Source organism: Myodes glareolus, chromosome 10, assembly GCF_982192425.1.
Source record: "Myodes glareolus chromosome 10, mMyoGla1.1, whole genome shotgun sequence".
NCBI classification, from domain to species: Eukaryota; Metazoa; Chordata; class Mammalia; order Rodentia; family Cricetidae; genus Myodes; species Myodes glareolus.
In genome coordinates, this window is record NC_142035.1 from 59,193,467 (window position 1) to 59,206,218 (window position 12,752).

The 12,752-nt window shown below is 44.1% G+C and overlaps 1 protein-coding gene across 1 annotated transcript in view; it reads right to left on the reverse strand.

Moving 5' to 3' along the window:
- The window catches only part of Rtf1 (RTF1 homolog, Paf1/RNA polymerase II complex component), a 59,860-nt gene extending 56,937 nt beyond the window's left edge, over positions 1–2,923 (reverse strand). Inside the window, exon 1 of the mRNA XM_048459563.3 lies at positions 2,715–2,923. Within this exon, the coding sequence (XP_048315520.2) occupies positions 2,715–2,918 (204 nt within the window). The 5' untranslated portion in view covers positions 2,919–2,923. The remainder of the gene's footprint in view (positions 1–2,714) is intronic.
- Positions 2,924–12,752: the final 9,829 nt, after the last annotated feature.

The window sequence follows — 12,752 nt, forward strand, 5'->3', positions numbered from 1 at the left end:
GTGGGTCAGGTAAAATATCTCTACCAACAATAGATGCACTTTGCCCAATCAATCATTCATCAAAAGTCATTAAGGTCAGAATAACTGGCAGTTTAATTCATTCCTCTTTGGAACAGATGCTGTAGGAAGGCTTTATCAAGCACCCTAAACAGTCTCCCTAATTGATTTGATAACTTTCCCCATTTAGTGTATCTTAAAAACATGAGTTTTAACAACATGGAAACTGGTCATGAAACATTATTCCCTAGCTGGACACGAAGCCGGGTGTGGTGGGGGCTCAAGCTTGTAATCCCAAAACTCTGAAGGCTGAGGCAGGAGAACTCCAAGTACAAAGCCCGCAGACTACATAGCAAGACCTATCTCAAACCAAGATCTGGAGAGATGGCTCAGCTGTTACAAGAACTTGCTGCTTTTGCAGAAGATCTGGGTTTGGTTCCAGCACCCACATGACAGCTCACAAGTGTCTGTAACTCCAGCTCCAGGCAGTCCAATACCCTCCTCTGGTCTCCATGAGCAACAGGTACACACATGGTTCAGATACATACGAAGGAAAAACACTCATACATGTTTTAAAAAAATGTTTAGGGGCTGGAAAGATGGCTCAGCAGTTAAGAGCACTGACTGTTCTTCCAGGGGACCCAGGTTCAATTCCGAGCACCGTATGGCAGCTCCTAACTGTTTGTAACTCCAGTTCCAGGGAATCTGGTACCCTCACACTGACACACATGTAGGGAAAACATCAATGCATGATATATAGATATCATATATTTTTAAACAAATCAAAACAATTTTTAAAGGCAACATTATTTTCATTTTGCAATATGAAAAACTAAAAAATAATACATACTAACCTGATGTAGTAAAAACAGTATACTTGCAAATGTCTGGGTTAGATTCCATTACTAGAGAATTACTTAGCTCTTTTAATCTCATATTCTTCATATATAAAGTGGGAAAAACATGTTCAACTTCACCGTGATTTGAAAATGTGACCATGTAAATAAAGAGCACATAGTCAAGGTATTTAATTTATTCCAGATATAATGTAAATGATTACATCTACACTTCACAAAATAGAGGGGCAGAGGCATGATATAGATTCTAATCTTCCTACTAGTCTAAAAATTTATCAATAAAACTTTTTATAGACAGCAATACATTTTTGGTAGATTTTTAGGAGTCTTTCAATGAAAATGCCTTCAATTTATTCACTCAGTTCCTATCCCTAAACAGGGTTTCCTGTCCTTTTACTGGCCCCATTACTTTCGCACCTCCCTACCACCATTCTAAAAGTTTTTATTGTTTGTTTGTTTTTTTGTCTTTGTTTTTGTTTTTTGGACTGGGTATAGTGATCCATGTCTGGTAACCCTGCACTCAAGAGTCAAGGTAGAACTAGCTTAGTTCAATAACAGACTAGGCTACAGTCTAAGATGCTGTACCAAAAAAGAAAAACTTGTGGGGGGGCGGCTTTCTTTAGACTAAAGCCTTATCAGTCTTTCCCTCTTAAAAGTCCTCCCTTTTCAAACCATAATTAATTCTGAGACCTCTGATCTATTAATGAAAACTTCCAAGAAGGGTTTTATACAAAAACTTTGTTGCTTATACCAACATTATTATAAACATTTGATCCATGTAACTGCCCAATTCAATACACAAGGCTGATGGTATATGCCTCTATTTTACAGTGGAGACCAAAGGCACATGGCTAGAAAGCAATTAGGACTCAGAATTCCAGATTCTGAATTTAGTAATGTACTCCATTTATAAAGCTATTGTATCTTTCATACTCTTCCTTTATGTCACTCATGAAACATGGAGGAAACCATCTTTGTACCTCCTGATACCATCAGAGTACCGCTACAAGAACAGCTTCCTCCCTGTAGTGTTTTCTAGACTACACAAGCAATGTAAGCTACTCCAGGACACGAAGGCCACAAGTTACTTTCAATACTTGCTCCCCGATCCTCAAGTGAAAAAGAATGCCGGCTGCATTAAAAAAAAAAAAAAAAAAAAAAAAAAAAGGCTAAGAGCTTGTGCCACAGTCCCTCTATGCTCCTCCATAGCTCACAACTTTCAGTTATCTGTCCTTTTTCCTCCTCCTTGGATAGGAGTTTTTTGTCTGACATCCCAACGGGAACCCATTTCGACGGTAAATGACCCTAATCTCCAAAGAGACACAGCTAAGTCTTCCTCCCCAAACACCGCGGAAGCTCTTCGGGACATTTATGGATGTCACTCCTATGTCCACATGTCCGATCTGAAAAACTTCATCTTCCAGAGTCCTCACCTTCAAGGCTATTTTTCCCTCCCACAACCCATGCTCACCCTTGCACCTCCTCCAAAATCTCCCAGCCATTGGGGCTGGCGGACGATACTTCCTATCTCGCCCGGCCCGGATCTCTCGGCCTACAGTCATGACGCCCTGATCCGGCCCAAGCAGACAGCGGCCCCCTTCAGTACCCCAAACCCCGAGGCCCATCAGCCCCGATCCCTGCCCCGCCTCCCGGCCCAAGGCGCCAAGTCCTCGGGGCACAGTCTCCAGGCCTGGCCCTGGCTCCCAGGGCCTAAGACTCAGCGGGGAGACAGGAAGGTGCTGCTGCAGCGGGTCGGACACCGCGCGAGTCGGACGCTCGGGCCGGACGGCTCACAGCTCCCGTGGCCAGGACTCAGCCCTCCCGCTCCGCCGGCCCCGCGCCTCCGCGGCCTGCCCTCACCTGATCCAGGTTCTCGTCGCTGCCGCTGTCCTCAGTATCCGAGTCGATTACGACACGGCCTTTCCGCTTCTTTACCATGGTGGTCCCCCGGCTCCCACGCCGGACGCCGCCGGGACTACCCTCTTGCCCGCCTGCCAGTGGGACCGCCACTACCGCCACCGCCGCCGCCGCCGTCGCTCGACCCACACAAAGGCGACCGCGCATGCGCGCTCCGCTCCGCCCCTGGCCCCGCCCCCCGCCAGGCGCACGCCGTTCGCCAGTACCTGGCGCCCCGCCCCGCCCCACCCCCGACGCAGCGCGAGGGGCGGGACTACGCTCCTGCTGGTTCCGGGCGGGAGTTACCCGGTCTCTTTCGGCGGGCCGGGTGTTGGAGCTGAGGGTTTTCCAGGGATTCTCTGCTAGAAGCTAGTTTGAGACGCCGGACCAGGGTCCACTCCGAGGAATCTCATGCGTCTCCAGCCTTGAAAGGCGACTTCAGGAGCCACCAGAGTGGACGACAGTTCCCGTGGAACTCGCTGAGGGCACGGGTGGAGGAACCGGAGCCTGCCTGCCTGGACAGTATTAGTGACAGCGGAACAGCGACCCAAAGAGTAGGGAAGAATATTCCAAGGGATGGCATCGTGGAAAAAAAAGTTCAGCGATAATAATATTAGTTTGGAGAACTCAAATTCATTGTGAGAGAGCAGCAGGTGTCAGGTGTGTGGGATGATGAGCTGAGAAGCGGCCCGGAACGAAAGCAGTACCTAATGAGTTTCAAACTCTCTTGATTGTATCTTGGTAAGGGACGACGATGCCTTCGACACCGGAAAAGACCGAGAATAGAAAAGAAGATAGATTCTGGATTATTTGTTAGGAATTCAGTTCCCTAGAATTTTGAGATTGGTGTCCAGAAGGGGCAGGAGTTGCAGGTTTTGTTTTAGTAAGGTATCCCTTTATCAAAATGTGAGAGAGGTTTGGAGGGGAGGGGGAAATGTTTTATGTCTATATTGAATTTGAAATCATCTGACAAAAGATCAGCACCTTCCCCCCAAAAAACCCGCGGGGGCTGGGGGCTTGTGAGATGGCTCAGAGTTCAATTTCCAACAACCACCTGGTGATTCACAACCATTTGTAATGAGTTCTGGTGCTCAGGCAGAAAACTATACATAATAAAGAAATTTTAGGCCGGGCTGTGATGGCGCACACCTTTAATCCCAGCACTTGGAAGACAGAGGCAGGTGGATCTCTGTGAGTTTGAGGCCAGCCTGGTCTACAAGAGCTAGTTCCAGGACAGGCTCCAAAAGCTACAGAGAAACCCTGTCTCAAAAAAAAAAAAAAAAAAAAAAACCTTAAAAAAAAGATCAGCACCAGAAACCAGAAATTATATAATATATACATACATACAAACATATAATATACAGCAAGTTTTGTATTATTAGGGGGTATAAACATTCCTTGGCTGGGTTGATAAGCTCTTGCTCTTGTGCTCACTATCCCACCTTGACTCTTTAAGTTTATTTTTCTCAACTCAGCTATGGTGCACATCAAAGATCCCTTGCCAAGTGTGGAGTTATACTTGGGAGATAAGACAGGAAGAGCATAAGGAACACAGGCCTGGCTAAGGCTGCATAATGTGTCCAAGGCTAGCCTGAGCAGCGTACTAAGGGCCTTTCTCAATAAATAAATGAAGTGTTGAGGGATGTAACTCAGTGGTAGGGTGCTTAGAAGCATATGTAAGGCCTAAGGCTCAATCTCCGGTTAAAACCAACAATAACAGATGTGCATGCTTCAAAATAGTTGTAACCCCAGCAGAAAGATCACATTCGAGTGTAACTTAGGCTATAAAGCAAGACCCAGTTCATATGTCTGTGTGGGTACATACATGTATACACACATCTCCCCTAGAGAAAACACTGTCTACTGTTATCTACTTGAAAAGATGTTTTGGATTAGGATGAAGGAAACAAACTAAAACCCAGGTGCCACTTTGAAGAGTTTTCCCCAACTGTAATGCCTAGACATCTACTCAGCGTATTCTTGCACAAAGTCCATGGCCAAAATCCTCCGAAACGACCACAAAAGCTCCTAAATTTCTAGGTACCCTTATGTCCAGTGCCCTCTGGGAAGGGGTCTTTAAATGTGTTCGGCACAGGATTACTAAAAGGCCATAATATAAACAATGAATTTTAAAGGTGCTCTTAGAGTGAAATCTGATGAATTTTGAACCACCTACAAGGGTTCTCTAAGGAGTCAGGGACAAGTTACTCCTTGTTGAGACTAATCAGTGTCTACATTGAAGGAATAACTGTCCTGCTCTCTAAACCCCTTCTTGAGTGCTTTCCAAAATGTTGATTGGAAGCTTCCAGTCAGTATGAGGATAATTGAGCCTGCTCCCTGCCTCTGTCTTTTGAGTTCTTAGAATGAGGATAATTGAGCCTGCTCCCTGCCCGTCTTAGAGTTCTTAGAATGAGGATAATTGAGCCTGCTCGCCTGCCTCTGTCTTTGAGTTCTTAGAAACTTTAAGTGAGTTAATATGTAAAAAGGTGTTCAGAGTACTTTCTGAAAAAGAGCCCACACTGGGTACATGTCAGTTGTAATTGTTCCACTTTGGGGGTAGCCAGGTATAGCGATGCCCATCTGCAATCCCAGCACTTTGGAAGTGGAGGCAGGAAGATCGGGAGTTCCAGGTCAGACTCAGCTACATAGTAATTTTAAGACCATCCCAGGCTAAATAAGACCCTATCTCAAAGAACATATAACCCACTGAAAAGCAAAGAGCCCGCAAGATGACTCACTGAGTAAAAGCATTTGCCAGGAAAGCCTGATCATTTGAATTTGACCCCCAGATTTCATCCAAGGTGGAAGGAGAGAACTGACCTCCAAAAGTTGTCTTCTGATCTCTATTCAGGAGCGCTGGTACATGTGTATGCACACAGACATACTGACCAATATTTTAAATTAAAAAATAGTTAGGCACGGTTGTTGTAGGAGGCCACTTGCTTGTTTCCCAGCTGCCCGGCAGCTCAGACCCGAAATAATCACACAGAAACCATATTATTTGCAATATTGTTTGGCCAATAGCTTAAGCATATTTCTGGCTAACTCATATCTTTACATTAACCCATCTCAGGCTGGAGAGATGGCTCAGTGGTTAAGAGCATTGTCTGCTTTTCCAAAGGTCCCAACAACCACATGGTGGCTCACAACCATCTGTAATGAGGTCTGGTGCCTTCTTCTGGCCTTCAGGCATACACACAGACAGAATAGTGTATACATAATAAATAAATAAATATTTTAAAAAAGGGTTTGATGTGGAAAACCCTATAATAATTACTTTTTTAAGGTAAGAACTACTAAAACAGATAAGAAAAGATTAAAGCGCTCAGAGAAATATGCAACCAGAGTGAATATAAATGGGCAATATAAGGAAGGAAATCCATCCACTGATTACATTTTCCAGTTCCACAGTAGACCGGTAGAGATGCTGGCACACCTCATACCAACACGTTTTCCTTAAGCTTTGGTTAGAGGACAACTTTGAGGAGTGAGTTCCCTCCTCCTACCATGCGGTCCCAGGAACTGAACCGAGGTCATTAGGCTTGGTAGCCATCGCCTTTGCCCTCTGAGTCATCCTGCAGTCCTTTCTGTGCTGTATGCGGCCGGTGCAGCAGCAGATCTGCAGACAGCAGAGTCCTTGGTATGCTGATAAATCTTCTGTCTCAGGAGACTACTCCCTGACAAATGAATAAGGGAAGGGAGAACGCTAGACTCAGGCCAGTGTCCAACCCTGTGCTGGGGAGCAGAGACAGGTAAGTCCAGTCAGCTTTGTGTAAACATTGCACTCCAGCTCAGTGATAAACTAAGGAGCAGAGTGATAGAGGAAGATCCTGACATTGCTCTCTGGTCTCTGCATACACCTGTGTGTACACACACCTGCACACATCTGTGTGCGCGCACACACACCAAAGTAACTAAATAAAATGTGTAAAAAGAACTAGTCCTTGCCTACCATGTGCAAAAACAAAACAAAAACCAATTTTTTTTTTTTAGATAGGGTTTCCCAATAGCTATGGAGCCAGTCCTGGAACTCACTCTGTAGATCAGGCTGGCCTTGAACTCACAGAGATCCACCTGCCTCTACCTCCGAAGTGCTAGGGTTAAAGGCATGAGCCACTACTGCCTGGCCAAAAACTAAAGTTTGAGAAAAATCTAATTCAAAGTTGAATTGAGGTAAAAACTGGGATACACTATTTAGGATTGAACTCACTTTGTGGACAAACCCAATTTAGTAGTGGCTTAAATTGGAGAAAAGAGTTTTCATGAAAAAGTCCAGATGCGCACAATAAAAAAAAGTCCAGAGGCTCTCTTTTCTGTCTCCTGTGGGAGACAGAGCTCACTGTAGCCCAAGTTGGCCTCAGATTCGTGTGCTGTTCCAGCTTCAGTCTCCCGAGCGCTGCGATTACAAACATGGCTGCCACTGGGATCCCGAGGCACGTGCAACTGCACTGATCCAAGAAGTCCTCAAATCCCAAACTCCTTTCAGTTCATTACTGTTTTGTTAGTGGTTGTTTTCACCGTCACGGTTGAAGATGGAATTCTGTCATTTGTAAGTTCCAGAGAAAGCAGCCTCCTGCTGTCTGCAATGGTGCTGGGGCTTCAACCTGGAGAGACAGTTGTCTTTTAAGAAAAGTTACCATAGCGCTGAAGAGGTGGCTCAGGGCTTAAGACCCCTGACTGCTTTTCCAGAAGACCTTTGTGGTTGCTCACAACAGACAGTAACTGTAGTGTCAGGCTACCTAATGCTCTCCTCTGGCCTTTGAAGACATCGTAAACTTTAGGTTCACTTATATACACACAGGCAAAAACCCGTGCACATAAAGCAAGTTCCCAGAAGCATGTGTTACACAGTCATAAATATAGGCAAAATGCCTATACACATAAAATAAAAGTAAATAAATCTTCAAAAACAAACAAATGAAACAAGAAACTATTCTGGAAGCTATCGCATGACACTGCTAATCCTACTGTTATTTGCGATGGGAGGTTGGAAATAGATTATTCATATGCTAAATATTGTATTGAAATGGAAAGGTGGAAAAATATGCCAGTAATAATGGTTGGTTTTCTTTCAGGGATCACCACCTGAATGTGATGACCAAGTTAGGGAATGCCAGTCAGAAACTGAAGCCTCGAGTCTGCCTAACCCTTGTATCAGGGCAGAACCTAGCATTTGAGAATTTTTGTAGCAAATGTAACACTCTTCTCCAGCTCCACATCAGGAGGGGACCGCTGGTGAAGCCTCCCAGATTGTGACTGTAATTTTTGCAGTTGTTTTTGGAATAGAGTCTTACTAGATAGCAGGCTCACCTCAGATCCTTAAACCTCAGAGGAAGTATTATAGGCATGCTCCAGCACACATGACATTTGTGCTTGCCATTTTTTTCCAGTACTGAAGATTGAACTCAGGCTTCATGTGTGCTACGAAAGCCCTCTACCTACCATTCAGCTACAACCCCAGCCCACAACTGTCATTTTAAAGAGGCCAAGTTTTTCTCATTTTGTCCACTTGTGGTGAAGACGTCTATAATCTCAGCACCCAGGAGTCAGAGTAAGAAGAATTACCAAAAGTTCTAGGTCAGGCAGATCTACATAGTAAATTCCAGGTCAGCCAGGGCTACATAATAAGATCTTATCTCAAAATTAATCAATCAACTAATTAAAAAATAGTTGCCAGGCTGTGATGGCACACACCTTTAATCCCAGCACTCAGGAGGCAGAGGCAGGTGGATCTCTGTGAGTTTGAGGCCAGCCTGCTCTACAGAGCAGTTCTGGGACAGGCTCCAAAGCTACACAGAGAAACCCTATCTTGGGGGTGGGGGAGTCGTGACTAATGATAGAGGATAGATGGAATTTGGCCAACATGGAGGGAACTAGGTCAAAAGCTATAGATAAAGAATATATCGACGACACTGGAGAGGTGATTCAAGTCAGGAGCACTTGCAGAGCACATTGGTTCAATTCTCAGCATCGATGCAGTGACTCAAAACCGCCTGGAACTCCAGTTCCAGGGAATCTGGTGCCCTCTTCTGGCTACTGTGGAAACTGCATGCATGTGTACCACAGCCAGACATTCGGGCAAAAATCGCATACATATGAAGTTTTAAAAGGAACCCGAGTGATTGTTCAGTGGTTTAGGAACACTTGCTGCTCTTTCGGAGGACCCAAGTTTGATTCCCAGTACCTACATGTTGGCTCATAACCATCTATAACTCCAGTTCCAGGGAGTTCAACACTGTCTTCTGGCTTCTGAAGACACTGTACACATGGTGCATGGACATACACGCAGACAAAACACACACACACAAATAAAATAAAAAAATAAATATTTAAAAAGAATATATGTTTTATACAGGCGTAGTGGTGTATGCTTGTTTTTCATTACTCTAGAGGTGGCAGGAGGGTTACAGCAAGTTTGAGGTCAGTCCGAATTATGTAGTGAATTCCAGGTTATCATGGAATAAACAGCAAAACCAAGTTTGGTTTTAAAAAAAAACAAACAAAAACAAAAATAACACATACCAGGAGGTGGTGGTGTGTGCCTTTAATCCCAACACTTGGGAAGCAGAGGGAGGCAGTGTTCTATGAGTTCGAGGCCAACCTGGTCTACAGAGGAAGTTCCAGGACAGCGAAGGCTACATAGAGCAACCTTGTCTTGAAAAAACAAACAAAAACAAAAAGACACAGGCCAGGCAATGGTGGGACACACCTTTAACCCCATTACTCAAGAAGCAGAGGCAGGCAGAGATCTGTGAGTTCTAGGCTAGCCTGGTCTATGGAGTGAGTTCCAAGACAGCCAGGGATATGTAGGGAGTCTCTCTCCTCTCTCTCTCTCTCTCTCTCTCTCTCTCTCTCTCTCTCTCTCTCTCTCTCTCTCTCTACCTCTCTCAAAATGAACCTCATAATATATATATACTATATATATATATATATATATAATAAAATAAAACAATCACAACAAATACAGAGAGGAGAGATTAAGGGACATAAAGAAATTGTGTTTATGTCCTGATTTCTTTTCTTTCTTTGTGTGCAGTACCGGAAATCAAACCTAGAATCTCATGCATGTTAGGTAAGCATTGTACCACTAAGCCATATATACCCTGCCCTCCTTTTGCCTTTCAGTTTGAAGGCTGGACATGGTGATAACAAGCCTGTAAGTGAGAAGATCACTGTGAGTTCAAAGCCAGTCTCAACTACCTAACAAGTTGTGTGTCAGCTAGAACTTGTGAGACCCTGTAATAAGAAAACAAAAGAAAATCTGCGTTTTGAGACAGGGTCTCTCTAAGTTGTTCATGTGGTATGAACCTTTCTTTTTAGCCCAGGGAAGAAGATTTTCTTTTAGATTCTCCTGCCTTCCTAGGCCCTGGAATTATAGGCATTGACCATCATGCCCAGCAGTATCCTGATCTGGCTAAAATGCCGTAACTTTAAAACTTCTCCATCGCACAATCACATGATGACTGCCCTTCTGTACCCCATAAAGTGTGTGTGTGTGTGTGTGTGTGTGTGTGTGTGTGTGTGTGTGTGTGTGTATCTGGGGCCTTTCATATGCTAGGCAAGTGCACTGCCACTGAGTTACATCCCTGCCCTCCCTTTTAGTTTGAGAGAGAAGGTTTTGCTAGGATTGCTCAACTGAGCCTCAACTCACTCTGTAGCCCAGGCAGACATGTGATCCTTCTGCCTTAGGCGTCCCAATAGCTGTTCCCAAGCAACTTCATATTTGCTTTTAAGATACGAAGGATCTTACGTAACCGAGAGGCTTCAAACTCATTGCATAGCTGAGACTTGTTTTGCGCTACTGACTTTCCTACTGCCAGGTCCCAAGTGGTACATTTACAGATGTGCACTACACGGTCAGAGTTACACAGTGGAAAAGATTGAACTCATGATGTCATGCATGCTAGGCAAATATTTACCAAATGACTAGCATCTCAAACACTAATTCTAGTCCCAAGCATGTTTTTTGTTTATTTGTTTTTGTTTGAGGGGGTTGCTTTCCCAGGCCTGGTTCCTTTAACATTTACTGCTTTTGTTTGTATTTTATGTGACACGGCCTGGAACACACTGTTTATCCCATGCTGGCCTTGAGTTCAGAGGCAGCCTCCTGTATTCGCCTTCCAAGTGTTGAGAAGACAAGAGAGCACCACAAGTCCCAGGGGAGTCAATGCATGGCTTCATGCACGCTAGGCAAGCATCTATCAACTGGGCTACATTCCTAGCCCTGAACAATCCGTTATCATTATTAACAGCAAAGCTGATATTTTAGAGGGCAGAAGGTTTCTTGCTATGAGGAAGCTTTATAAACATTAATTTTTCAAAAGGCTTGTGGATCATGTTAGTGGTGACAGGAACAGAGACACCACTCCACACTGTCATACTGCTACAATCTGAGAAGTTCTTTTAATCTTTTAGGGACCTCAAATCAGGTTAAATCAGATCTTTGACTTCAGAATGAAAAAGAAATTTCAGGTCTAGCCCAGTGGAGTTTTATTATTTTTTTAAAGGTTTATTTATTTATTATGTATACAGTATTGTGTTTGCCTGCAGGCCAGAAGAGGGCACCAAATCTCATAACAGATGGTTGTGAGCCACCATGTGGTTGCTGGGAACTGAACTCAGGACCTTTGGAAGAGCAGGCAGTGCTCTTAACCACTGAGCCATCTCTCCAGCCCCCAATGGAGTTTTATTAAAAATATTTTCATATAGATTTTAAGTTCAAGGGTTAAGAGAAAGAAAGGTACTCAGAAGTGAATAAGACATATCCAAGGTCACTTAAGAGGCAGAGGCAGGTGGATCTCTGTGAGTTCAAGGCCAGCCAGGGCTGTATATTAAGACACTGTTAAAATAAAAGCCATCTCCCTACTTGGGTGCCAGTTCCTGTAGCAGAGTCTCAATTAAATGTCTTAGGTTTGGACACGCATAGTGTTTTAATGGCTTTCAAGCTCTAACTGAAAGTGTTGCTATAAATCTGACCCCTTTCTTTGGTAGGCAAAGTTAAAGGGTGGCTGTGGAGGCACCTTGAATGGGTTTTTAATTTGATGAGGTAAAACCAGAACACTGGAGTTACATAAGACATTTAGGACATTTCTTTGACTGTAAGCGGGGTTTCTACTGAGATTCCTGGACAATCGCTGGGAAAGGAGGTAGGGTTTAAGCAACTTTATTCTGTTAGAAGTTCTGATTTTCATCTGGAGAGAAGCTTCAACCAGATTCAGATGAGCACTCCTTCCCCTTGCCATGTCTTCAGAATTTCCCCTCTCTCTATCCCGTCCTGAGTTCAACATGTGTGTGCATGGCTTTCTAATGTCTCAATAAACAGCTTCTTCTTGAGTGTGGGCTGTGTATATCTTATCTCATTCACATATGCTGGTGAGGGTTACAGATCCAAGGATCTAAAGAAGACAAATGATCAATGTTTCTTTGTTGATAAAAGTGACTTACATCTGGATTTACTGTAGTCAGCATCTCTGGAAAGTGTCGCTCTGGGTATGGCATTTCCTTGGGACAGGGACTAGAAAATCTAGATGGGTCAGTGGTTAAGAACATTTTTCAGGATTTGATTTTCGCCACTCACATGGTGGTCTGCAATCTTTTCTTGGGGACGGGTGGTTCAAGACAGGGTCTCCCTGTATAACAGTCCTGGCTGTCCTGAAACTCACTCTGTAGACCAGGCTGACCTCGAACTCACTGAGACCCACCTGTCTCTGCTTCCTGAATGCTGGGATTAAAGATGTGAGCTACCACTACCCAGCCTGGTGGTCTACAATCTTAAGTAATTACAGTTCCATTGGACCTGATACCTTCAGGCTTCTGAGGGCACCAAACACACATGTTGTACTTATATTTGTGTATAAAGTACAGCCTAGTAAAAATAGATATTCCAAAGAGATGTTTTGTGTCTCTCCATCTATCACACTGTTTGAACAATGTACCTCAAAGAAATGGGAGTTTCCCTGGGAATCTCATGTGGAGAGAAGAAAAACCAATAGCCAATGGGGA